We start from the raw sequence: 27,165 nt of genomic DNA on the forward strand, positions 1-27,165 counted from the left end.
GTGCAGTGACGGGTGAGAGTTGGAAGTTGAGAGGTCGTAGTATGAGGTGAAAAGGTAGCTAGCTGGTGCTGCGACAGCTGCAAAGCTTGCATCCATCTCGCGCTGTTAACTTTCATAAATGCAAGTTTTATAACCAATAATAATAGTTTTGCTTCTACTTAGCATGCGTTTACTACAACCAGGTGTCAGAAAAAATTGTTTTCGCACCAGCAACTGGTTGTATGCTTGCTAACGCTAGCTATCTAGCTGGCTAGTATGTCGCAACCAAGTTGTTGACATTTCTTCTGGCCGCACCCGACTGGTGCTCATTTGTAGCGAATTTGGTGTGAAGAACATTCAGGTGGGTGGCAATTTTTTTGTGTTTTATGTTTACATTTCTCATAATACTCTGATATTGAGTGAAACTTTGTTGTACGAAACAGTTTGCAAATCAGTGTTGTCAAGCCAACTCTTGCCAGCGTCTGTTAGTTAGGCTAACAGGCTAGCTGTAATGGACTGGCTGAGCTAGCTTGCTAATTTAGCGTGTTTAGCTAAGCAGCTAAAAGAAAAGCAGACCCATATACGTTACTTAGATTACATTTCAGGTCAATTATTACTTTGTTTTTTGGACAAACCAACTAGCTAACAATTGGCTATGGTACTATTTCACAGGACGCATTGTAATTTGTGCAAGGACGCAGAACTACCTAACAATTGGCTATGTTTACAGCTGACACTATTTCACATGAACACACATTGTAATTTGTGCAGGGGTGTAGAACTAAGTATTCCATGTGAAGGTGGAGAAATAGGCTTCGTTGCAACCAGTAACGTTAGCTAGAAAGGATTTATCCAGTATTGTATCCAATAATCCCTGTCTTTGAGTTGAAATGAAGGTGTGCTGTTAGATTGCGAAAATGGCTTGGCTCATGATCAAATTAAGTCTACTAACTATCCTTTTGTTTTTTTGTTTAGACTAAATCATCAACCTAATTAAACTGCTTTCTCTCTGTCAGTATGAGTTTCTCACAGGGATTAAGCCGACCCCATTGATAAACTCACATGCCCTCTGTCACCAACGTAAATCCTCAGTGGTGATGTCCATTAGCGAAATGAGCAGGCAATCTTATGATCTTATTTCAAGCATTTCTAGGCCTATTCACTCTTGATGGTATTTTTGAAGAGCTTTCAGGTTTTTGTTATCCACGCACATTCACAGTACACACACGTGTTCTTCACAAGGTGTTTCTTTCAGGAGGAGGGAAGGCAGTGCTTTATGTGGGCCTCTGTGGGCACGGTATCCTGGCAAACTTCCCTGACCCTGATAAGAGCCCTAGCTGAATGGTGCTATTCAAGTCCAATCAGTGTGTCCTGTCTATTGCCCTGACTTTGACCTAATGAGGTGGAATAGCCCATGTGATGCAATTCAAGTGCAATGGACGTTGTACTGTGATACATAGATAATGCCACACTTGTAACTACTGGTTAATAATTCAGCCACAGTTAGGCCTAGTTAATGTTGTTGAGATCTTCTTAGTTCATTTTGAAAGTAGGCTGACCTTTGTCTACTGTATGGACCGACTTGATCTACAGGCAGTGCAGGGCTTGAAATTCAGGTACATTTCTGTGGCAAAACGGGACAGTGTCAACTGAAAGCTACTGCCTGGAATAAAAAAAGAAATCTATATATATATATATATCACACACACACACAGTGGGGTGAAAAAGTATTTGATACACTGCTGATTTTGCAGGTTTTCCTACTTAAAAAGCATGTAGAGGCCTGTAATTTTAATCAACTGAGAGACAGAATCTAAAACAAAAATCCAGAAAATCACATTGTATGATTTTTAAGTAATTAATTTGCATTTTATTGCATGACATAAGTATTTGATCACCTACCAACCAGTAAGAATTCCGGCTCTCACCGACCTGTTTGTTTTTCTTTAAGAACCCTCCTGTTCTCCACTCATTACCTGTATTAACTGCACCTGTTTGAACTCGTTACCTGGATAAAAGAAACCTGTCCACACACTTAATCAAACAGACTCCAACCTCTCCACAATGGCCAAGACCAAAGAGCTGTGTAAGGACATCAGGGATAAAATTGTAGACCTGCACAAGGCTGGGATGGGCTACAGGACAATAGGCAAGCAGCTTGGTGAGAAGGCAACAACTGTTGGCGCAATTATTAGAAAATGGAAGAAGTTCAAGATGACAGTCAATCACCCTCGGTCTGGGGCTCCATGCAAGATCTCACCTTGTGGGGCATCAATGATCATGAGGAAGGTGAGGGATCAGCCCAGAACTACACGACAGGACCTGGTCAATGACCTGAAGAGAGCTGGGACCACAGTCTCAAAGAAAACCATTAGTAACACACTATGCCGTCATGGATTCAAATCCTGCAGCGCACGCAAGGTCCCCCTGCTCAAGCCAGCGCATGTCCAGGCCCGTCTGAAGTTTGCCAATGACCATCTGGATGATCCAGAGGAGGAATGGGAGAAGGTCATGTGGTCTGATGAGACAAAAAATAGAGCTTTTTGGTCTAAACTCCACTCGCCGTGTTTGGAGGAAGAAGAAGGATGAGTACAACCCCAAGAACACCATCCCAACCATGAAGCATGGAGGTGGAAATTCTTTGGGGATGCTTTTCTGCAAAGGGGACAGGACGACTGCACCGTATTGAGGCGAGGATGGATGGTGCTACGTATCGCGAGATCTTGGCCAACAACCTCCTACCCCCCATTGAAGATGGGTCGTGGCTGGGTCTTCCAGCATGACAACGACCTGAAACACACAGCCAGGGCAACTAAGGAGTGGCTCCGTAAGAAGCATCTCAAGGTCCTGGAGTGGCCTAGCCAGTCTCCAGACCTGAACCCAATAGAACATCTTTGGAGGCAGCTGAAAGTCCGTATTGCCCAGTGACAGCCCCAAAACCTGAAGGATCTGGAGAAGGTCTGTATGGAGGAGCGGGCCAAAATCCTTGCTGCAGTGTGTGCAAACCTGGTTTGATCTCTGTAATTGCAAACAAAGGTTTGATATTCTGGATTTTTGATTCCGTCTCTCACAGTTGAAGTGTACCTATGATAAAAATGTACAGACCTCTACATGCTTTGTAAGTAGGAAAACCTGCAAAATCGACAGTGTATCAAATACTTGTTCTCCCCACTGTATATATAAAATACAGGCCTTGGCCAAGATCTCACAAAGCGGATAATAATTTAATTACAATGTGTCATATTTCTACATTGATTGATTGTTTGGAGGGGAAAAATAAATAAAACCTGTGCAATCTAAAAAGGGTGTTCATTTTAGTCATTAAGCTAGAGACCATTGTATTTGGCTAATGGTGTGTTTTGTGCTCCAGGCAGTTCCTCGTAAATCTAATGCCTTCCCCAGACTCGTAGAGCAGCTGTTTGTCGGTAATGCTTTTTTGCCCTCCCACACCATTTTATGGGGGCCCCTCAGGGGTGCGTGCTCAGTCCCCTCCTATGCTCCCTGTTCACTCATGACTGCATGGCCAGGCAGAGACCTGGCAGTGTCGTGCAAGCACAACAACCTCTCCCTCAACGTGATCAAGACAAAGGAGATGGTTCTGGACTACAGGAAAAGGAGGCCCGAGCATGGCCCCCATTCTCATCGACGGGGCTATAGTGGAGCAAGTTGAGAGCTTAAAGTTCCTTGGTGTCCACATCACCATCAAACTAACATGGTCAAAGCACACCAAGACTGTCGTGAAGAGGGCACGACAAAGCATATTCCCCCTCAGGAGACTGAAAAGATTTGCATGGGTCCTCATATCCTCAAAAGGTTCTACAGCTGCACCATTGAGAGCCTCCTGACTGGTTGCATCACTGCCTGGTATGGCAACTGCTCGGCCTTGGACCACAAGGCACTAGAGGGTAGTGCTTCTGGCCAGTACATTAATGGGGCCAAGCTTCCTGCTATCCAGGACCTCAATACCAGGCTAGGTCAGAGAAAGCCTCAGAAATTGTCAGACTCCAGCCACCGTAGTCATAGACTGTTTTCTCTGCTACCACATGGCAAGCGGCACCGGAGCACCACGTCTAGGTCCAAAAGGCTTCTTAACTTCTTATGGCTACAGGGGCTGTATTGAGTAGCTTGGATGAAAGGTGCCCAGAGTAAACGGCCTGCTCCTCAGTCCCAGTTGGATAGAAAACACTCTAACGTTTCTGAAATCTGAGGTTGGTCGATTTTCAACCCAGCCCTTATTGAATACACAGTGGGATATTGGTTATGTTGCACTTCCTAAGGCTTCCACTAGATGTCAACCGTCTTTAGAAACTTGAATGAGGCTTCTACTGTGATGTGGGGCCGGATGAGAGCTCTTTGAGTCAGTGGTCTGGCAGAGAGCTAGGTCCTGGTCATGTGCTCAAGGTCCTGGAGTGGCCTAGCCAGTCTCCAGATCTCAACCCCATAGAAAATCTTTGGAGGGAGTTGAAAGTCTGTGTTGCCCAGCAACAACCCCAAAACATCACTGCTCTAGAGGAGATCTGCATGGAGGAATGGGCCAAAATACCAGCAACAATGTGTGAGAACCTTGTGAAGACTTACAGAAAACGTCTGACCTCTGTCATTGCCAACAAAGGGTATATAACAAAGTATTGAGAAACTTTTGTTATTCACCAAATACTTATTTTCCACCATAATTTGCAAATACATTCATAAAAAATCCTACAATGTGATTTCTGGATTATTCTTTTCTCATTTTGTCTGTCATAGTTGAAGTGTACCTATGATGAAAATTACAGGCCTCATCTTTTTCAACTTGCACAATTGGTGGCTGACTAAATGCTTTTTTGCCCCACTGTAGGTATTCCTTTTGTCCAGATGGGTTGGGCAGTGTGATGGTGATTGCATCGTCTGTCAACCTGTTGGGGAGGTATGCAAATTGGAGTGGGTCTAGATGGAGGTGATATGATCCTTGACTAGTCTCAAAGCTCTTCGTGAGTGCTACAGGGGCAATAGTCATTTAGTTCAGTTTTCTTTGCCGTCTTTGGTACAGAAACAATGTTGAATAGTTCTAGTCACGGGTACATCCTGTTTGAGTTTCTGCCTATAGGACGGTAGGAGCATTTGACGAAGGGAGGGCGGGGGAGGGCCGTTTTTGCATCGCAGAAGTTAGAGTAGCAGTGATCCAGTGTATTACCCGTACAAGTGCTGCAATCAATATGGTGATAGAATTTAAGTAGCCTTGTTCTCAAATTTGCTCATGTTCATTATGAACTATCATGTGCATAGTGATGCACCAAAACTTTAGTACATTTTTATAGGATAAGCATTAGGGTTGCACAATTTGGGCAATATTCAGAGGTGGACATTTTCTGTGGGAATTAACGGGAGTTTATGGGAATTAACGGAATATATGCAAATGAATATTAATACCAGTTAAATGTAGATGTTTTTTGCATAGGATATATTTAACATATGGCGACAAATATAAACCTTTTACCTTATCATAAGTAGACATAATTAAATCCTTCCAATAGAAATAAAAAAACTATTTAGTTATGAATTGAACATTAATAGCAGGAGTTGACTCTTCACGTGATGATTTGACTGAATAACCTCTTGGAACTACCCATCCCGGATCTGTCAGAATTGTCATCAACTACACTAATTAGCATAGCGCAACGGTCAAAAAATATTACTAGAAAATATTCATGAAATCACAAGTGAAATATAGTGAAACACAGCTTAGCCTTTTGTTAATCACCCTGTCATCTCAGATTTTGAAATTATGCTTTACAGCCAAAGCAAGACGAGCGTGTAAGTTTATCGATAACCTAGCATAGCATTATGTCCAGCTAGCAGCAGGAAGCTTGGTCACGAAAATCAGAAAAGCAATCAAATGAACCGTTTACCTTTGAGCTTTGGATGTTTTCACTCACGAGACTCCCAGTTAGACAGCAAATGTTCCTTTTGTTCCATAAAGATTATTTTTATACCCAAAATACCTCCGTTTGTTGGTCACGTTATGTTGAGAAATCCACCGCAAATAGCGGTCACGACAACGCCGAACAAAATTCCAAATTAGATCCATAATATCGACAGAAACATGGCAAATGTTTTTTATAATCAATCCTCAAGGTGTTTTTCAAATATCTATTCGATATACACTGTTAAAAAATAAATAAAGGGAACACTTAAACAACACAATGTAACTCTAAGTCAATCACACTTCTGTGAAATCAAACTGTCCACTTAGGAAGCAACACTGATTGACAATAAATTTCACATGCTGTTGTGCAAATGGAATAGGAAATGATAGGCAATTAGCAAGACACCCCCAATAAAGGAGTGGTTCTGCAGCTGGTGACCACAGACCACTTCTCAATTCTTATGCTTCCTGGCTGATGTTTTGGTCACTTTTGAATGCTGGCGGTGCTTTCACTCTAGTGGTAGCATGAGACAAGTGGCTCAGGTAGTGCAGCTCATCCAGGATGGCACATCAATGCGAGCTGTGGAAAGAAGGCTTGCTGTGTCTGTCAGCGTAGTGTCCAGAGCATGGAGGCGCTACCAGGAGACAGGCCAGTACATCAGGAGATGTGGAGGAGGCCGTAGGAGGGCAACAACCCAGCAGCAGGACCGCTGCCTCCGCCTTTGTGCAAGGAGGAGCAGGAGGAGCACTGCCAGAGCCCTGCAAAATGACCTCCAGCAGGCCACAAATGTGCATGTGTCTGTTTCTGACCATTTGAGCAGACTCCATGAGGGTGGTATGAGGGCCTGACGTCCACAGGTGGGGGTTGTGCTTACAGCCCAACACTGTGCAGGACGTTTGGCATTTGCCAGAGAACACCAAGATTGGCAAATTCGCCACTGGTGCCATGTGCTCTTCACAGATGAAAGCAGGTTCACACTTAGCACATGTGACAGTCTGGAGACGCAGTGGAGAACGTTCTGCTGCCTGCAACATCCTCCAGCATGACCGGTTTGGCTTTGGGTCAGTCATGGTGTGGGGTGGCATTACTTTGGGGGGCCGCATAGCCCTCCATGTGCTCGCCAGAGGTGGCCTGACTGCCATTAGGTACCGAGATGAGATCCTCAGACCCCTTGTGAGACCATATGCTGGTGCAGTTGGCCCTGGGTTCCTCCTAATGCAAGACAATGCTAGACCTCATGTGGCTGGAGTGTGTCAGCAGTTCCTGCAAGAGGAAGGCATTGATGCTGCTATGGACTGGCCCACCCATTCCCCAGACAGGAATCCAATTGAGCACATCTGGGACATCATGTCTCGCTCCATTCACCAACGCCACGTTGCACCACAGACTGTCCAGGAGTTGGCGGATGCTTTAGTCCAGGTCTGGGAGGAGATCCCTCAGGAGACCATCCGCCACCTCATCAGGAGCATGCCCAGGCGTTGTAGGGAGGTCATACAGGCACGTGGAGGCCACACACACTACTGAGCCTCATTTTGACTTGTTTTAAGGACATTAAATCAAAGTTGGATCAGCCTGTATTGTGGTTTTCCACTTTAATTTTGAGTGTGACTCCAAATCCAGACCTCCATGGGTTAATAAAATTGATTTCCATTGATCATTTTTGTGTGATTTTGTTGTCAGCACATTCAACTATGTAAAGAATAAAGTATTTAATAAGAATATTTCATTCATTCAGATCTAGGATGTTATTTTAGTGTTCCCTTTATTTTTTTGAGCATTGTATGTCAACCGGGACAATTGGCTTTTCAGTAGGAGCGACAGGAAAAATGACTACCTCTGTCTTTTACGCAAGAATCTCTCTGAGAGCCCTCAGCTGGCCACTTACGCAATGTAGTCGTTTACGCTCATTCTTCAACATAAAGGCGTGAAACTACGTCAATGCTGTAGACACCTTAGGGAATACGTGGAAAAAGGAATCTGGTTGATATCCCTTTCAATGGCCAATAGGGGTGCAAAGGAATACAACGGTTTCTAAACATGAGTCACTTCCTGATTGGATTTTTCTTAGGCTTTCGCCTGCAATATCAGTTCTGTTATACTCACAGACAATATTTTTACAGTTTTGGAAACTTTATTGTTTTCTATCCTAAGCTGTCAATTATATGCATATTCTAGCATCTGGTCCTGAGAAATAGGCCCTTTACTTTGGGAACGTTATTAAAAATATATAAATAAATAGTGCCCCCTAGTTTCAAGAGGATAAAAGAAAGGGAATATTGAATGATCCCCAATGAGCCATCGCATCTCAAAAACATTTTCAACATACGTCTGTAAAATGATAGTCTAGAAACAAAAGCTTTGGTTGTCTTCCTCTCAGACTTCCATGCCTTCTCCCTGGACCTCAATGTCCACCACTTGAACATCAGACTCTGAGGCCTCATCTTCACTGTCACATTCCAACCTTGTTGAGGATGGCTTGTTGTCAGGCTCAGAAAGCCTCACATTTGCCCAATGGCCACCAATTTTTCAACCCGTGTATTGATCAGCCTGTTGTGTTCCCAAACAAGGGCCAGTTGTGCTCTGAGGTGGCTGATGTTGGTGGGATTTGGAGAATGATGGAGGCAAACGGGGGAAAGAGCCTCAGATCCACAAAGTCCCTTCCACCAGGTGGCTGATGCAATATGGCAGTCATGCTAACATTCCAAGCCCTTGCTTAGAAGTGTACTTCCCCAGAATGCCAAGAACCTTGCCCTCATCCAGGCCAAGGTGGCGAGATATGGTAGTGATGACACCGTAGGCCTTGTTGAGTTCTGCACCAGACCAATGCTCTTGCCAGCATACTTAGGTCAGACATGTATGCTGCAGCATGTATGGGCTTCAGGCAGAAGTCTTCACGCAGAAGTCTTCACGCTTTTTGATGTATTTCAGAACTACAGTTTCCTCTGCTTGGAGCAACAGTGATGTGGGCAGGGCAGTATGGATTTCTTCTCTTACATCTGCAAGCAGTCTGAACATCAGACAGGATGGCATTGTCTCCCTCAATCCGTGCAATGGCTACTGCTATAGGTTTCAGGCTGCTTACCACTCTCTCCCAAAATATATCATCCATGCAATGTACAGACCGGTGTGTCTGTTGTCCCTTGTCTGTGCTCTTGTAGAATAGTGGTTGAGGGTGGAGATGGTGTAGTTAATTATTCCTTGGCCACGAACATTTGACCCCCCATCAGAGATGATTGCAATAGACTGCTTTCTCTATGATTTGCTTTGCCTTCACTTGAATTCTGTTGAACTCTGCATCCAGCAAATTAGATAAAGCGTGTCTGTTTTGAGGGATATATGCGGGGCGAAGAACATTTAGAATTCTCTTCCAATACACATTGCCTGTGGGCATCAGAGGTGAACCAGTTGCGTACACAGCTCAAGCAAGACATTAATCAGCATTTATCTGACTACGTTCCTCCATTGAGTCCAAAAAACTTCTAATTCAAGGAGGACCATGAGCTATTGCTATCGATAAGGTGTCTGATTCATCATTTTCACCTCGATTAGAAGAAGAGGGACTTTTGTCACAGGTTGTGAGCGCTGAGAGAACTTTATGCACTTGGCCAGATTCTGCATCTTTGTTACATTCTTCACATGTGATTTGGCACAGTATTTTCAAATGTACACCACTTTTCGTTCTACATTAGCTGCAATGAAATGTCTCCACACATCAGATATTACCCGTGGCATTTTCCTGTAAAGATTGGGGGAAAAATGTAGTAAAAAAAAAAACGAATACAATTCCATGTACAGGTAAACAGTTAGGTAGTTAGATTTAAACAACTCCTTTTGTAAGATGTTTTAAAATGAAAAGTGTATGGAAACGGGTGAATTAACACTCAGTTAGCAGGCTCAAGCAAGCTAAAAACCCACATGGTAGAAAAAACTAACTAGCAGAAATTGCTAACAAGTTAGAAATGATTTAACACACTTTGCTGTAGGCTACTATTTACTAGTTATCAAAAAATCATGTATGTCATAAAATATATTCACCCCACCCAGTATTGTAATCAAAACTTACAGAAATAATGTAGTCCTTTGGCTCAGACAGTGTAGTACTGTGGGCTCAAAAGCATCTCGCAGAACGACAGATTTTCACCTTGTCAGCTCGGGGTTCCAATCTTGCAACCTTACAGTTAACTAGTCCAACGCTATAACGACCTGCCTCTCTCTCGTTGCACTCCACAAGCTATCCTGTTACACTGGCAATACTAAAGTGCCTATAAGAACATCCAATAGTCAAAGGTATATGAAATACAAATGGTATAGAGGGAAATAGTCCTATAATAACTACAACCTAAAACTTCTTACCTGGGAATATTGAAGACTCATGTTAAAAGGAACAATCAGCTTTCATATGTTCTCATGTTCTGAGCAAGGAACTTAAACGTTAGCTTTCTTACATGACACATATTGCACTTTTACTTTCTTCTCCAACACTTTGTTTTTGCATTATTTAAACCAAATTGAACATGTTTCATTATTTATTTGAGGCTAAATTGATTTTATTGATGTATTATATTAAGTTAAAATAAGTGTTCATTCAGTATTGTTGTAATTGTCATTATTATAAATAACTTTTTTTTTTTTTTAATCGGCCAATTTAATTGGTATAGTCTTTTTTGGCCTCCAATAATCGTAATCGGTAACTGCGTTGAAAAATCATAATCGGTCGCCCTCTAATCTTATTAGTGTGCAAGATCTTGAGAATCAGCTGTACATGTGATGGAAGAATGCACTGTGCATGCAGAGGGTTGCAAGTCCATTGACTTGGGGATAGTTTAACCAAAATATGCCTCAAGACCTAGAATTGCCCTATGCTTATCCCACAAAAAAGGTTCACTGTTATAAGCTATTTTGTTAATGAATTTAGCAAATTTCCCAAAATTCCAGGGTTTAACTTCCCATTGAAAGTTTTCGGAAAGTTTCCGACCCTTTGCAACCCTAGTAAGCATTAGAATAAGCCACCTCGGTATTTGCAACCATTGTTGATCATATATCTCTAGGAGCTAATTCGTTGTCAGTATTGTGGAATAATTCTGTTAAGGTAAGATTTTGAATGGAGAAAGCTCACCAAAGAGCAGTGCTGCCTTTTTGATTCAATCAGTATCGACACATGCCTCAACGACGCAATGAGAGAATGTTCTCTTTAGGTTGTGTTCTGGGAAACATGTTACATCTTTGACGGTTGTAGGAAAGATGCATCGTTAAAACACTTGTAAGCCTAAATTCCATTGCTATCGGGAAACCGGGCCCTGGAGGGTTTTCAAAACCTCCCGGGCCAGCGGGCAGCCCTGTATGTCGATTCCTGCTGTGTGTATTGATCATTAGCACAACTAAGCCTTTCACTCTCCCTGACCTTTATCGGAGATCCAATGGAAACAAGTCATTAAAGTGTTGTTGTTTTTTTCTGACTAACACTTCACTCCCTGCAAACTGCACAGCTCATCAGACTGCAGCAATTAGCTGTGAGCAAAGTGGTGATGGAACCCAGGGGTAGAAGTCCTCTGTTTTTCCACTGCAACTGTTCAGCTAGACTAACTCACTAGTTCAGTTAGTGGCTCAGTTGGTAGAGCATGGCACTTGCAATGACACAGTTTGATTCCCACGGGACCAGTATGAAAAATGTATGCACTCACTACTATAAGTCGCTCTGAATAGAAGTATGTCAAATTACTCAAATGGAAGAAATTAAATATAATTACTTAGGCAAATGGTTTAGAGAGCAGAGAACCAAGAATGGGCAAGACTCGGCTTGCTTTTTAGACATGGTTGAGCTCTCAGTTCCATTTGCTCTATGGTGATATCTGGTCTAGACTCAGACTGGAATGCAATACAATTGCCAGAGTATGCAGGGTCAGACTAACAGCAAATATTCTGCATTGCAGTTAGGCAAGATCCTATTTTAGGCAATGTTCTGTGGACATTGCTATGGTGATTTGAATAAACATTTAGTCAACCCTCATCTTATGATTTTATTACATTTGTCTGCAGGTCCTTAAATTAATTTAAGACTGACCCTTTTATTAGATTTTAAAATGCCTTAACAGCAGGGTAGGTAGCCTTTACAATTTGATAGGGGAAACACTAGTTAGACAATACTATGTATGTATTTTTTTTGTTTATGACTAAAATCAGATAAAGTATGTATAACATTTTATGGAGCAATATATTTTTAAATAACAGTCTTTGAACTAACAATCACCAAAATAAAATGTAGACAGTCTGGTAGAATCTAAAATTCCAAAAATGTCATGACATGCGGTCCCCATTTAAATTTTGTGAAAATGTTTGTGTCACTCTGACAATGTGTAGAATTACAGGAAACTAGCATTAAAGAGCTGAACACTCCAATAGGCATGTGTGTTATTTTGTTGCTCATTAGAAAAAACATATTTCAGTCTTGGTGTGTTTCCTGACCGAATCCGCTTTTGGTTTATTATATTAATTATATTTGTCCCCCATGAGACAGTGAAGCCTATTTCACTTCCTCAAAATCCCCAGAATGAAACCAAGATGACTCAAGACATCTGTAATGTTTGTTTTTGCCGAGGATGTTTTAGTTGTGCAATTTTACAATGTCACTAAGGTGTTTGGCGCTGTATTTCCCAAGTTAATAAAAAAAAGTGTGGTCTTACGTAAACAAAGTCTGAGCTGCTGGGCAGGTCTGTCTCATTGTCTAATGCTATTGGATAGAGTGCAATCACTGCAGCTGTTCACCCAATGTTAGTGGGCAAATGGACATTGTCAAATCAAAACCCAACCTTCATTTACCTGTTGTGACGCACGGATGTTCCAAACTCCATTTTAGACAAAATGAACCTATTTACACTTTGTAGTCAGTGTTGACACTAGAATAACTGTTTTCTGACTCATATCAATGCCAAATAGGACATTTTCAAAGGGATTCATTGCTTTTTAAAGGCACTTTTTAAAACTGTAAAATGTTTTCCCCACGCAAAATGTGTAGTATTGTAGGAAATTTGATTTAACTCACATTTTATTGTTTGCATACACACATTTAGATGTTATTAAGGGTGTAGCCAAATGCTTGTGTGTTCTAGCTCCAACAGTGCAGTAATATCTAACAATAGACACATGTTAAAAGCAAAAGAATGGAATTAATTAATATTAGGTTGAGCAATGTTAGTCCAGAGTATAATTATACAGTGCATTTGGAAAGTATTCAGACTCCTTAACTTTTCCACATGTTACTTTTTCTAAAATTGATACAAAAACACAATGACAAAGCAAAAAAATAAATAATTGCACATTTATTAAACATTTTAAAGATATGAAATTCACATCAGTATTCAAGCCCTTTACTCAGTACTTTGTTAAAGCTCCTTTGGCAGCGACTTTTTTTTTTCAACACGGATACCGATTTATTGAAGGACCAAAAAAGCCGCTACCAATTAATCGTCCGATTTAATTTAAAAAAAATAGATATATAAAAAGTATTTGTAATAATGACAATTACAACAATACCTAATGAACACTTATTTTAACTTTAATATAATACATCAATAAAATCAATTTAGCCTCAAATAAATAATGAAACATGTTCAATTTGGATTAAATAATGCAAAAACAAAGTGTTGGAGAAGAAAGTAAAAGTGCAATATGTGCCATGTAAGAAAGCTAACGTTTAAGTACCTTGCTCAGAACATGAGAACATATGAAAGCTGGTGGTTCCTTTTAACATGAGTCTTCAATATTCCCAGGTAAGAAGTTGTTATAGGAATTATAGGACTTTCTCTCTCTACGATTTGTATTTCATACACCTTTTACTATTGGATGTTCTTATAGGCACTCTAGTATTGCCAGTGTAACAGTATAGCTTCCGCCCCTCTCCTCCCCCCTACCTGGGCTTGAACCAAGCTGCTGAAAACGATATAGGAAAAACACTGAACTAGAGCTGGGACAATAAACCAAAAATTACTGACGTTGCCTTCCTCTTACCAATACAATTTTGCTGACATCGGTGATTAGGTGACACAATGTTCCTGCTGATTTTGGGGGTTAAAAAACATTTGTCAACAGTAATGTGCAGAATTTGTATTTTTAAAATATTTTATTTAACCTTTTATTTAACTAGGCAAGTCATTTCCTGCAATGAAAGTGTATGCCTTGTCCCTTTTTCGCTTCACTCCTGCTCCCCCCTCTTGCACACTTAGTAAAGCATGCATACTGACAGTGAGCAACAGTTTTTAAAACTGTTGGAGTTGAGTCTCTGCTTTGTGAGTATAACAATTATTTCTAAACTGTCAGTATAGAGGAAATAGCACCACAGAGAATGTAATTGAGGTGAAGTGCCAAAGGAGCCCAGAGGGCATTTGCGATGAATACCACAAATAGCCTATATTGGCCTACAAAAGGGATGCTTTTGCAGAACATTACAGTTTACTGTTAGATCAATTCCATGGCTAAACAGCAACAATATCATATTCAGAGTTTGCAATCTAGCTAATGTGTTTTGAGTTCCCACTTCCTCTGGTGGTAAATTATGCATAAAATAGCCTAGGCCAATATGTACAGAAACCATGCAGGCAAATTCATCTCTCAAGGTATCAGGATCCTATTTTGACAAATGTCCATTGTGCAGTCCCTGAACATGCTAAATGAAATAGCTGACTTCTTTCATGTGTTACTTGGCACTGGAAAAAGTCATTCTCGAGCCCTCCCGCTTAGCTACCTTGCTTCGAAGTATAGACATTTGATACCTGAATCACTGAATGGGGGATATTATACTCAATGGATATATATTCTAAAATAATAATACTTTTTTTTGGTTAGTCTGTTACAGCATAATTTCTCCAGGAGAGCTACTGGGTGTGTAATTTTTGTTGTTGCTGAATTACAGTTCGTAAACAAATCAGTCGATTTGAAATAAATGTAATTATACCCTAATCTATGGATTTCACATGACTGGGCAGGGACGCAGCCTTTATTTAACTAGGCAAGTCGGTTAAGAACAAATTCTTATTTACAATGATGGCGTACACTGGCCAAACCCGGACGACGCTGGGCCAATTGTGCGCCGCCCTATGGGACTCCCAATCACGGCTGGTTGTGTTACAGCCTTGATTCGAACCAGGGTGTCTCTAGTGACTCCTCTACCATTGAGATGCAGTGCCTTAGACCCGAGTGGTGCAGACAGAAATACTCTACTTTTCACCTCTCATCCTCTGAGGACCCTAAAGGTGTGTCCTCCACACTTCCTGTGTGTGCTCTTCAGCGTGTGTGTTGGGAGTAAGTTGTGGGAGAGAGCAGAAACAGGGGATGTGTAATTGTGCTGAGCCAGGGAGTTCCTCACCTCTGCCACGCTTCATGTTAAAAAACAACTCTTAAACCCCATCCTGGCTTTGTATGACACACCTGAGTTGTTAGTGCACCAGTCTATCATCCACTTTGCGTGCTGCTGCCGTGAGAGCTGCTGTGTCATGCTGTTGCTATGCATGGTGGTAATGACAAGAGGGGGGTTGGGACTGGGAGACTTGTGCAATAACAGCGGTAATTGAGGTGGAGGAGCATGAACCCACAGGTGAAACACCTGCTTGGTCGAGCAGAACTCCCTTCACCAAGTCAGCAAGACCGAGCAATAAAGACTAGCTGCATAAATAAAGCCATATTAAAAAGCTTCATTTTGCTCTACATTTTAGATTCTTTCCTACTGATTTAGTGTAATAATTTCTTTATATCCTTAGGATAGGCTTATACTTTTATCCAAAGCACATGCATAGCATACGTAGCCTATTCTTAGGCCAGTAGCTGACACTAACAGTTCTGGGAAAGTTTGTCCTACCTCTTGGGTTTCAAATAGAATTGTATTTGTCACATGCGCTGAATACAACAGGTGTAGACCTTAGTGTAAAATGCTTACTTACAAGCCCTTAACCAACAATGCAGTTAAGAAAATAAATACTAAATAAAAAAAGTTACACAATAAATAACAATCATGAGGCTATATTTATTTATTTATTTATTTTTATTTTACCTTTATTTAACCAGGTAGGCAAGTTGAGAACAAGTTCTCATTTACAATTGCGACCTGGCAATATACAGCGGGTAGTGGTACCGTGTCAATGTGCGGGGGTACAGGTTAGTCGAGGTAATTTGTACATGTAAGGTAACGTGACTGAATGGATAATAAACAGCGAGTAGCAGCAGTGTAAAAACAAAAGGGGAGGGGGGGTGTCGATTGACTAAATTAAAAGTTTGGGCAGTTTCCTGGACTTTCTGACTGGCCGCCGAGGTGGTGAAGGTAGGAAACAACATTTCCACTTCACTGACCCTCAACACTGGGGCCCCACAAGTGTGTGTGCTCAGCCCTCTCCTGTACTCCCTGTTTACCCATGACTGCGTGGACATGCATGCCTCCAACTCAATCATCAAGTTTGCAGACGACACAACTGCAGTGGGCTTGATCACCAACAACCACGAGACAGCCTACAGGGAGATGAGGGCACTCGGAGTGTGGTGTCAACAAAACAAAGGAGATGATCATGGACTTCAGGAAACTGCTGTGTGGATCAAGCAGTCATTTGAAAGAGTAAGAACATTTCAGCGAGACAACTCAAAGGCGAAATCCATTAACACCAAGATAATGGAATTGATTGCCCTTGACAGTTAACCGTTCTGTCGTGGGTGATGTTGGCCTTCACGACTGGTTGAGCACCGGTACACACTAACAAGTGCGCTATTTTTCAGATGTTGCCCTACCGGAGTTGCACAGTAATAACGTTACTGCTATTAGCTTCACAACATACTATGGAATGCCGTTTGGGTCTTTGCGTGTCAAATAACACTATTTGACAATAACACTATTTGACACGTTAAATAAGCTTTTAATTTGACACTCCAAATAACACAGTTGTATTATAGAAGGATGTGTGTGCTGAAATTGCATGTGCAAGCCAATATTTAGACTAGATAATGTTAAACAAGGTTGGAATGTAAAGCCATGAAATGGGGTATCAGTCTACTCTGTGACACCCACAGAACTGAAGAGTTTATGCCAATATTAGCATTGTAGCTCTTATCGCGGGACAGGTTGACATATATGGCTCAATTCGGTTGTTTAGAGTCCCACCATAAGATCGACGATGCTAATGTTTTTTGGGTGTCACTGAGTAGACTGATACCCCATGTCATTTATCCACAATCCATAGGTAAGGCTGTACAGTGAATTAAGTATACCCCCAATGCAATTCTAAAGTATAATACATCCAGTGTGATTTCAACAGATTTTTGTCAAATTAATGAATTGTCTTTTGTTTTTTGTTTTTATATATTTTTTAATATAACATTCCGACATCGTTTTGCATGATATAGTCAATTATGGCATAATTCTACTATTTGTATTCCTTTGCATCACTGTCAATGCCATATTTATTCTGAAGGCTAATCGCTAAGTCCACTATTGTGGCTATTCCTTATTGTGGCTAGCTTCACATAGATGGGTCCGACCACCAATAATCAAATAAGAATGGTCAGATTATGGTTATTTTAGATGGTGACACCTAGCTACTGAAACATTGTCGTTTTGCTATGTTTTTGGGGAAGAACATTGTTTGCATCCATGAGCTAGCTAGCTGCTATTTATGACCAGCACTGTAGGTGCTACCAGCATCATAGCATGCGTATCGATGAAGAGTTGTGACATATATGAAATACGAGTGATAGTGTAATCAATGTGTAATAGCTACGTAAAGAATGTATGAATGCGTTACATTATTATGTGATGTACAGTCATATTCAGGTCCTGATTGGTCAGTGTTATTTGACACGTAAGTGAAAGAAATGGGGTTTTACTGGTAATGGGGACATGTGTAAATGCCAACTAAATGTATATTATTATTTTTTAAACTTTATTTAACCAGGTAGGCCAGTTGAGAACAAGTTCTCATTTACAGTTGAAGTCGGAAGTTTACATACACCTTCGCCAAATACATTTAAACTCAGTTTTTCACAATTCCTGAAATTTAATCCTAGTAAAATGCCCTGTCTTAGGTCAGTTAGGATCAGCACTTTAATTTAAGAATGTGAGATGTCAGAATAATAGTAGAAAGAATGATTTATTTCAGCTTGTATTTCTTTCATCACATTCCCAGTGGGTCAGAAGTTGACATACATTCAATTAGTATTTTGTAGCATTACCTTTAAATTGTTTAACTTGGGTCAAACGTTTTGGGTTGCCTTCCACAAGCTTCCCACAATAAGTTTGGTGAATTTTGGCGCATTGCTCATGACAGAGCTGGTGTAACTCAGGTTTGTTGGCCTCCTTGCTCGCACACGCTTTTTCAGTTCTGCCCACAAATTTTCTATGGGATTGAGGTCAGGGCTTTGTGATGGCCACTCCAATACCTTGACTTTGTTGTCCTTAAGCCATTTTGCCACAACTTTGGAAGTGTGCTTGGGGTCATTGTCCATTTGGAAGACCCATTTGCGACCAAGTTTTAACTTCCTGACTGATGTCTTGAGATGTTGCTTCAATATATCCACATAATTTTCCATCCTCATGATGCGATCTATTTTGTAAAGTGCACCAGTCCCTCCTGCAGCAAAGCACCCCCACAACATGATGCTGCCACCCCCGTGCTTCACAGTTGGGATGGTGCTTTTCAGCTTGCAAGCCTCCCCCTTTTTCTTCCAAACGTAACGATGGTCATTATGGCCAAACAGTTCTATTTTTGTTTCATCAGACCAGAGGACATTTCTTCAAAAAGTACAATCTTTGTCCCCCCCCCATGTGCAGTTGCAACCTTTTTTATGGTGGTTTTGGAGCAGTGGCTTCTTCCTTACTGAGTGGCCTTTCAGGTTATGTCGATGTAGGACTCGTTTTACTCTGGATATAGATACTTTTGTACCTGTTTCCTCCAGCATCTTCACAAGGTCCTTTGCTGTTGTTCTGGGATTGATTTGCACTTTTCACACCAATGTACGTTCATCTCTAGGAGGCAGAATGTCTCCTTCCTGAGGGGTATGACGGCTGCGTGGTCCCATGGTGTTTAAACTTGCATACTATTGTTTGTAGAGGTTGACCGACTGTGATTTTTCAACGCCGATACCGATTATTGGAGGACCAAAAAAGCCGCTACCGATTAATCGGACCATTTTCTTTTTAAACTTTTTTTTTGTTTGTAATAATGACAATTACAACAATACTGAATGAATAATAAAATAATAAAATAAATTTAGCCTCAAATAAATTAAACATGTTCAATTTGGTTTAAATAATGCAAAAACAAAGTGTTGGAGAAGAAAGCAAAAGTGCAATATGTGCCATGTAAAAAAGCTAACGTTTAAGTTCCTTGCTCAGAACATGAGAACATATGAAAGCTGGTGGTTCCTTTTAAACATGAGTCTTCAATATTCCCAGGTAAGAAGTTTTAGGTTGTAATTATTATAGGAATTATAGGACTATTTCCCTGTATTTCATTAACCTCTGACTATTGGATGTTCTTATAAGCACTTTAGTATTGCTAGTGTAACAGTATATACAGTGGGGCAAAAAGTATTTAGTCAGCCACCAATTGCAAGTTCTCCCACTTAAAAAGATGAGAGAGGCCTGTAATTTTCATCATAGGTACACGTTAACTATGACAGACAAAATGAGAAAACAAATCCAGAAAATCACATCGTAGGATTTTTAATGAATTTATTTGCAAATTATGGTGGAAAATAACTATTTGGTCACCTACAAACACGCAAGATTTCTGGCTCTCACAGACCTGTAACTTCTTCTTTATATTTAGGCTATTCAGCGAAAATGTGAAATATTCAGGTCTAAGGTGAGGTTGTCGGCGAGCTGCATAAAATCCAGTTCGCTGATCACAGCATTTTAGCAGTAAGAAACCCCTGGCTCCGACCCTTATTTACATTCCACAATAGGAATGTCTGCCTTGGTTTTTCCACTGTTTTTGTGGAAATGTAGGAAGATCCACAGAACATGAGGGTTTGCTATTGATGAGGACATAACTCCATTTTGTCTTACATTAGGCTGGTTTGTGATTAATCCAATCCTTCCTCATTATGCCCAACTTGCCGTTCCACATCAACATAGGAATTCGGCAGAATTGATTAGCCATCTCTGGAAGTGTTTATCCTACTTATCTCCTTCATGATCAGTTTAATACTGTAGTGAACTAACAAGTTGTCTTCACTGATGTATAAGGAGAGTCCGAATATGAATATGAAGTAATCTCTCTCCTTCCCAGGTATGGCGGTGTCTGTGCGTGGGCTGTACTTTGTGGTGACCCTGTTTCTGGGCAGTTTCTTTGGCAGCATCTTCATGCTGGGCCCTGTGCTACCTCTAATGCTGCTGTCACCCTCCTGGTACCGCTGGATCACAGACCGTATCGTAGCCACCTGGCTCACCCTGCCCGTGGTGAGTCATCTTACCCCTTGTCTGTCTCTCGGTGTTCCTTATATCTGCATCCACTTATGTCTCTTATCACCTTTGTTTGACCACTGTTGTTAACTGTTTCACCTTTTTGGTTTTGACCTAAGATTCTTTGATCTATTGTCTTGATATTCTTTGACAAAAATTCTAGTCTTCAGAAATAATAATAACTGACTTTTTATTTTTTTGTACTATTCTTGGTGTCTGTGTTTTGGAACCAAATGAAATGAGTCTTCCTGTTCCTACGTACCTCCCGCCCCCTCCCTCCCCCGTTTCCCTCCCTACCCCTGTGCAGGCCCTGCTGGAGCTGGTGTTTGGGGTGAAGGTGGTGATCACGGGTGATGGCTTCATCCCAGGGGAGCGCAGTGTGATCATCATGAACCACCGGACGCGTCTGGACTGGATGTTCCTGTGGTGTTGCCTGCTGAGGTACAGCTACCTGCGACTGGAGAAAATCTGCCTCAAGGCCGCCCTCAAAGTTGTGCCAGGCTTCGGTGGGTGTAGGCAACACACATACACCTCAGCATGGGTTACACAGTGGGAAAAAAATGTATACACACGACTGTAAGTTGCTTTGGATAAAAGAGTGGCATTAATCTGGTTAATTTGCGTCAGGCTGGGCCATGCAGGTGGCCTGCTTTATCTTCATCAAGCGTCGGTGGGAGGAGGACCGCAGCCACATGGAGAACATGCTAGAGTACTTCTGTGACATCAGAGAGCCCCTTCAGCTCCTCCTCTTCCCTGAGGGCACTGACCTCACCGGTAACAGCTTTCAGTGACAACAGTCACTTAGCCAACCAGGGTAATGGTTTGGCTAGGACATCAACAATAGTACCCTGCATCAACCTCTTCCATCTCTCATCCCCAAGCTTGTTTACATCGGTTTTATAACTCCCTGAGGATGTATGTGTGATCTGTGTATGTGTATACAATCCTCTTAAAATCAGTTGGACTTACAGATCCTGGGCCAGATATGACAATTTACTAATAGTTTTAGTAATGATTCCTCCACGTCCCGTACTGTCCTGGAGGGCTGGTGATAGGATTTGGATCAGGGTGTGCTTTTATGTGACCCCTTCTAGATCAAAGATGTCTTTATCCCTGAGAAGATATCTAAGGATCTATAGGTGTATTGCTCCCCCTAGGCCAGTGTCATATCTGTTGATGAAATCAGCTTATGAAATTATATTTTATTCATATCTAGTAAGGACATTTTTTATTCATTTAACCTTTATTTAACTAGGCAAGTCGGTTAAGAACAAATTCTTATTTACAATGATGGCCTGGCAAAAGGCCTCTTGCGGGGACAGGGGCTGGGATTAAAAATATACATAAATAAAAAATAGGACAAAACACACATCACGACAACACTACATAATGGGTGGTCATATACCATACATCAATGTTCTCTCACTCCTACAGTAGTGTGCTAAACCCTATCCAAGAAATGTAGTTTATTACAGTCAATTATCCTAGATGCTGACAATATTATTGAGCCTACTTCTCATTTTCAGTTTTTCTCTCTCTCCTGCAGACTACACTAGAGCAAGAAGTGATGACTTTGCGGAAAAGAACGGCTTGCCTAAGTTTGAGTATGTGCTGCACCCCCGCACCACTGGATTCACCTTCATCGTGGACACTCTCCGCAAAGGTCAGGGGTTAACTTTTTCTATATTTACTGTCATTTTTGACCCATGTTGCTGTAACATGCAGTAAAGTGAAACCAAGGCTGTTTTACTGGCTGTTTGTATTGTAGTCATCTGTCTTCGCTTGTTATGACAACAGTTAGCCTATGTCAAATGACTCAAGCGTGAAGGAATTATAACAAGCCACATCAGTGTTACCTGTTTTTCTTTAGGAATCTCAGACTAGTACTTCATCAACACTGTGACACATTACAGCACCCCAAGGCATCTCATATTGGCCTGTGAGCTAATCCTGGCAGCCTTCCATCAGTCTTAAATACCGCCGCCTGCGGCGCTTAGCTGGGCACTAACTCACCAAGCAGGTGCTCTGAACCACAGTGATGTCATCGGACTTAGCCCTGTTCCCTCACCTCTGGTGATTGACATGTTATCTAGGTGGTCTTTGTCTGAGTGCGCTGTGCCCCTGGCCTATTTCTATCCACTGACTCTCATACAGTACAGTAGGGAGTCGGTGGGAGCTCAGGGCTGGCAGGTGTCGTGTCATCCTCCCAGGCTGAAATTTCACTCAGGTCCCTGCTCATTGTGTGGTATGGGAGTGGGGCTGCAGGCTTATTTAAGAGACAGGAATGATATAGTGCTCAGTGTGGGAAGCAAGCATGTCCTCAATATACTTAGTTACATTTGACTCAAGGATATGGATCTTCTGCATCAGCATCCACACAAACCCTACAGTTAAAATAAAGATGCACGTCGGTCATGCATACCTCCCCTCCTTTACAGGAGACAACCTGGATGCCGTCCATGACATCACCGTGGCCTACCCCAAGAACATCCCTCAGACGGAGCGCCACCTGATCCTAGGGCAGTTCCCCCGGGAGATCCACTTCCATGTGCGCCGCTACGAGGCCTCCGCCCTGCCCACATCCCCTTCCGCCCTGCAGGCCTGGACTCAGGAGCGCTGGGCAGAGAAGGAGGTCCGCCTGAGGGACTTCTACGCCGCTGAGCCCCGGGGCTTCGACAGGGAGGGCATGTGCCGCGTGCCCCCTTGTAAGACGGAGCTCCGCGTGGCTCTGATCAAGGCAGCATCTCTGTTCTACTGGAGCTCTTTCATAGCCTTGTCCTTCGCAGGCCTCTGGCTCTGGGCCCCGGTCCGTCTGTACTTCTTAGTGATGATGGGCGTCTATTTCGGCCAGCAGAAGCTAATAGGAGGTCTAGAACTACTGGAGCTGTCCTGTCATCGCTACTGGAAGTCTGTGACTGGGGACGATAAGGAAAAGGTGGTGGACGGGAAGAAGAAGGAGTGAGGAGGAAGGGACGGCAGGAGGCTAACGTTTCTGCAGTGTTCAGTGGGGATGCTAGGCCTGAGTCCACAGTTGGGCTTGGTGCATATGCTGGAGGGTCATGGGCAATCTCCCTCGCTTCACAGGCAGTAAAGGGTGAACCGGCAGGCAATGTGCATGGCTTCTAGGGTGAGCTAACCTCACGGCTGAGGTTGCAGAAAAAAAACACAGGAAAGAATGATGTTGTTCTTCTTGCTGGCTTGCTGGGGTCATAGTAGCTCATCACAGCCATTACGCTGTAAAGCCTTCATGCGTCTAACTGTCTAGCACCTTTGCTGTCTACAATTAAGAGGACTATCATTGGTCATCCTTTTTGTTCTTATGTTTATATTTCGTATCGTTCTAGAACCAGTGTCCATACATGTGTATGGTTTTCACAATAATATACAGAATATTATGTCTTAGCCATGTGTTTTTAAATTGATTTTATTATTGTTTTGCGTATTTCCTTGGTTATGTATTTATTTATTTTAAGTGATGGAACAGAGCCATATACACAGCACTCATACATTAGATTAGTGTATGCTGTGATTATTTTAGTCCATATTTTAACTGTTATTGTTCTGTGTTTAGCCAATGTAGGTTATCCATTAGTCTAGCCAAATGAATCACTGTTTTCCGCAAGCAATCATTAGCCAACAAAAAAATGATTACCGGTAGAAATGAATGTTATCTGTCCAAGTGATGAGTCAGTTATACACTTAGTGTAGAATTGTTTACTGGCATTGAATCTGAACACTCTTAAGACATTAAGGTCACTGTCATGCCATTTACATTAAAGGTGCAATATGCAGAAATTGCTTTGCCATCCCCTGGTTGCTAAAATTTGAATAGTTTGCCAAATTTCAGTTTGTGACAAAGCAATGTATAGTGTAGCATATCATTGTACCATCAGTGAAATATATTTTCAATAACCAAAAATATTGTATTTTCAGCTGTTTTGAAGCTGGTGTACAAAACCGAAAGTAAAAGATGCAAAAACTAAATTTAATGGGAAGCATAGAAATAGTGCATATAGAACAGATCTACTGCTTCTTAGACTTGCTTTCAATGCTAAAGACGGATATATAACTCACATTTCTATGTGAATTTGGTCAGGTTGCCCAAAAAGTTACATAATTGCAGCTTTAAGCCTTTTATAAGTTAAGCTGTTTTCATTGTTTAACTCTTGATAAACCTGATGATTTTTGTATGCATGCTGGGAAAAAAATGCTTTTGCAGGAAGATATCCAAATGCAAGAATTGGCCATGTGATATAAAAAGGAACCAAACAGAATGTAGTAATCTGCCAAAACTGGGCAGGGCATTTTCACCACGCGTTGCTGATAAAGGTGCTGTGGACTGCAGCAAGACTATCGTGCACCCTGGATGGAATGGGTGACGATTTAGGATTTGACATCTGTGACTGAGCACATACAAAATCAGCTTAGTTTTCTGCTCTTTTTCGGAACCAACCGAAAGAGGGTCAAAGAATGTCATTGGGCAACACCACTCCACAGAGGACCAGACTTGGAGTGGAAAACTGGTCTTGAAGTCACCCTAATCTAAAAAAAACTCATGCCCACCTCTCTCTCTCCCTGGGGAACTGGCATTGATGTTCTCTGTGTGCTGCTAAATTCAATTTAGCAAATGACAACTGAGAAAGCTCTAACTGGTTGTGCCAGGGGAAAAAAATATTTAAATGAGAGCATCAGATTGGGCAATGCTCTGTCCACTAGTACCTAGCCACTGCTCTCAATGCCACCTCCAACCTTGCCGTATATAGAGTTGAATGGTTTCTCGCACAATCCAGAACCGTTTTTATCAATGACACTGTGCACTGTTTGATCTACCGACCACCTCAATGCTGCAGGTCAAATGATCATTTTTGTAAGAGAAGTGTCCTATGTACCAAGTCATAGATGGTTGTCTGTTCTTGTTTCTTGAAATACGAGGCCCTGTTCAAGTGTAGGGGCTGGTTACTGTGATTAGGCTGTGTTAACAATTCTCATCAGCATGTCAATGGTTTACCAAATTACTAATCATCTCTATTACTAGAATCTTTGAACCAGCTAGAATTTCCACAATTTTCCCATCTTTCTCATCTGTTGTCTTTGTTTCCCTATTTCTAGCTTTCTTGGTTGTTCAAAATTCTCTTTTTGTTGTGTTTTTGTTCTTGTCCATAATAGACTCAACTGCTGATGCTGGACTCTTTTACAATCACTATCCTCAGGTAAATCTTTACTGGCCACTGTTATCAGTTATCACGCTGTTCAATAAATATATCATTTCAACCCATGCAGATGCTCTGCGTGTCTCTAAGAAATGTGTAATGTCAAATTATTTCTTCACTGGTTTGCTTCCTGGATGCTGACCCAACATTGTCAGCTCACCACTGTGGGTGGTCCAGATATTCAACCTAACTTAATACAAAATTGTCCTAAATTGTTCTAATTTTGCCAACCTCCACAACCATTAGAATCTCGTAGTTGTGGACTCCTGGAGCGTTCTTACTAAACATTGCAGTGAATGAATCAAGACCCTACACGCTCATGTTACACAACACCGAGCCATGGTGAGCTCATGCCATAGACCGTATATATAAATACACACACCACTGCAGTCTGCTGCAGTGCCAACAGACAGAGGGCAAGAGAGTTGAAGGTGAAGCGGTGTTGCTGTGGCAACTAATGTTGACTCCACCATTCCCTAGCAACGTGATGCAGAATGATGTCAATGGAAAGTACGCTATTATTTTCTCTACTGCTAACGGAATGATGCCAGTTTGTGTGTGTGTGTGCACGTCGGTTGGGTCTGAGCTTTGTCTCCAAGCATGAGTCTGCTCTGATTTGAAATCCCAGCTCATTAATGCTGGTGGTTGAGAGGGATGGAGTGATGCTGACATCTTTGGGAAAATGCAGGTATAGACACCAGGTTTACACAGGACTTTTTTTTAAATCGTCACCCCAGGGACTATTACTCACAGGGCAATTATGTATATGAGTTGAATTATTCTGTCAGTTTGTCCTTAGCTGTTTCTTTTATCTATGCTTTGGCCAAATTGAAGTCCACAACTCACTATGATGGATATGACAGTGGGTGGATGCATACAGCTTCCATCATTCTGTGAACATGGTCCTATTCCTTCTCATTCCTGGTGGGACATGAAATCAGGGGCTCCTTATAGAGTAGCTTTCTTAAGAGCTGCATAACAGTATACTGACTACATAGGAAGGTTTATGCAAGAAGTATAATGCTGTCACTTAGTGGCAAGAAAAAGTATGTGAACCCTTTGGGATTACCTTGATTTCTGCCAAAAATTGGTCATCAAATTTGATCTGATATGTAACTAAGGCACAAAATTAGACACACATAGTGTGCTTAAACTAATAACACAATCATTTGTGTATTTTATTCTTGTCTATATTGACTACATTTAAACAATCACAGTGTAAGTTGGAAAAAGTATGTGAACACCTAGGCTAATGACTTCTCCAAAAGCTAATTGGAGTCAGGAGTCAGTTAACCTGGAGTCCAATCAATGAGATGAGATTGGGGATGTTGGTTAGAGGCTGCCTTGCCCTGTAAAAAACACTCACAAAATGTGTTTACTATTCACAAGAAGCATTGCCTGATGTGAACCATGCATCGAACAAAAGAGATCTCAGAAGACCTAACATAAAAGAATTGTTGACTTGCATAAAGCTGGAAAGGGTTACAAACATATCTCGAAAAGCCTTGATGTTCATCAGTCCACGATAAGACAAGTTGTCTATAAATTGAGAAAGTTCAGCACTGTGGTACTCTCTAGGAGTGGCCGTCCTGCAAAGATGACTGCAAGAGCACAGCGCAGAATGCTCAATGAGGTT

General features: G+C 41.7%; 1 protein-coding gene across 2 annotated transcripts; it reads left to right on the forward strand.

The window, feature by feature from the left end:
• lclat1 (lysocardiolipin acyltransferase 1) lies at positions 1–25,618 on the forward strand. 2 transcript variants are annotated; one of them, XM_031828799.1, is made up of 7 exons: positions 1–340; positions 4,817–4,885; positions 20,147–20,316; positions 20,627–20,825; positions 20,947–21,093; positions 21,866–21,982; positions 22,758–25,618. In XM_031828799.1, the coding sequence occupies exons 3-7, from the start codon at positions 20,149–20,151 to the stop codon at positions 23,279–23,281; spliced, it is 1,155 nt and encodes a 384-aa protein (XP_031684659.1). In that variant the 5' UTR covers positions 1–340; positions 4,817–4,885; positions 20,147–20,148; the 3' UTR covers positions 23,282–25,618. The 2 variants fall into 2 exon arrangements, with proteins under 2 accessions (XP_031684659.1, XP_020343438.1); XM_020487849.2 differs by lacking the exon at positions 4,817–4,885 and having other exon boundaries at positions 2–340.
• The last annotated feature ends 1,547 nt before the right edge of the window (positions 25,619–27,165 follow it).

Source organism: Oncorhynchus kisutch, linkage group LG7 (assembly GCF_002021735.2).
Source record: "Oncorhynchus kisutch isolate 150728-3 linkage group LG7, Okis_V2, whole genome shotgun sequence".
NCBI lineage: Eukaryota > Metazoa > Chordata > Actinopteri > Salmoniformes > Salmonidae > Oncorhynchus > Oncorhynchus kisutch.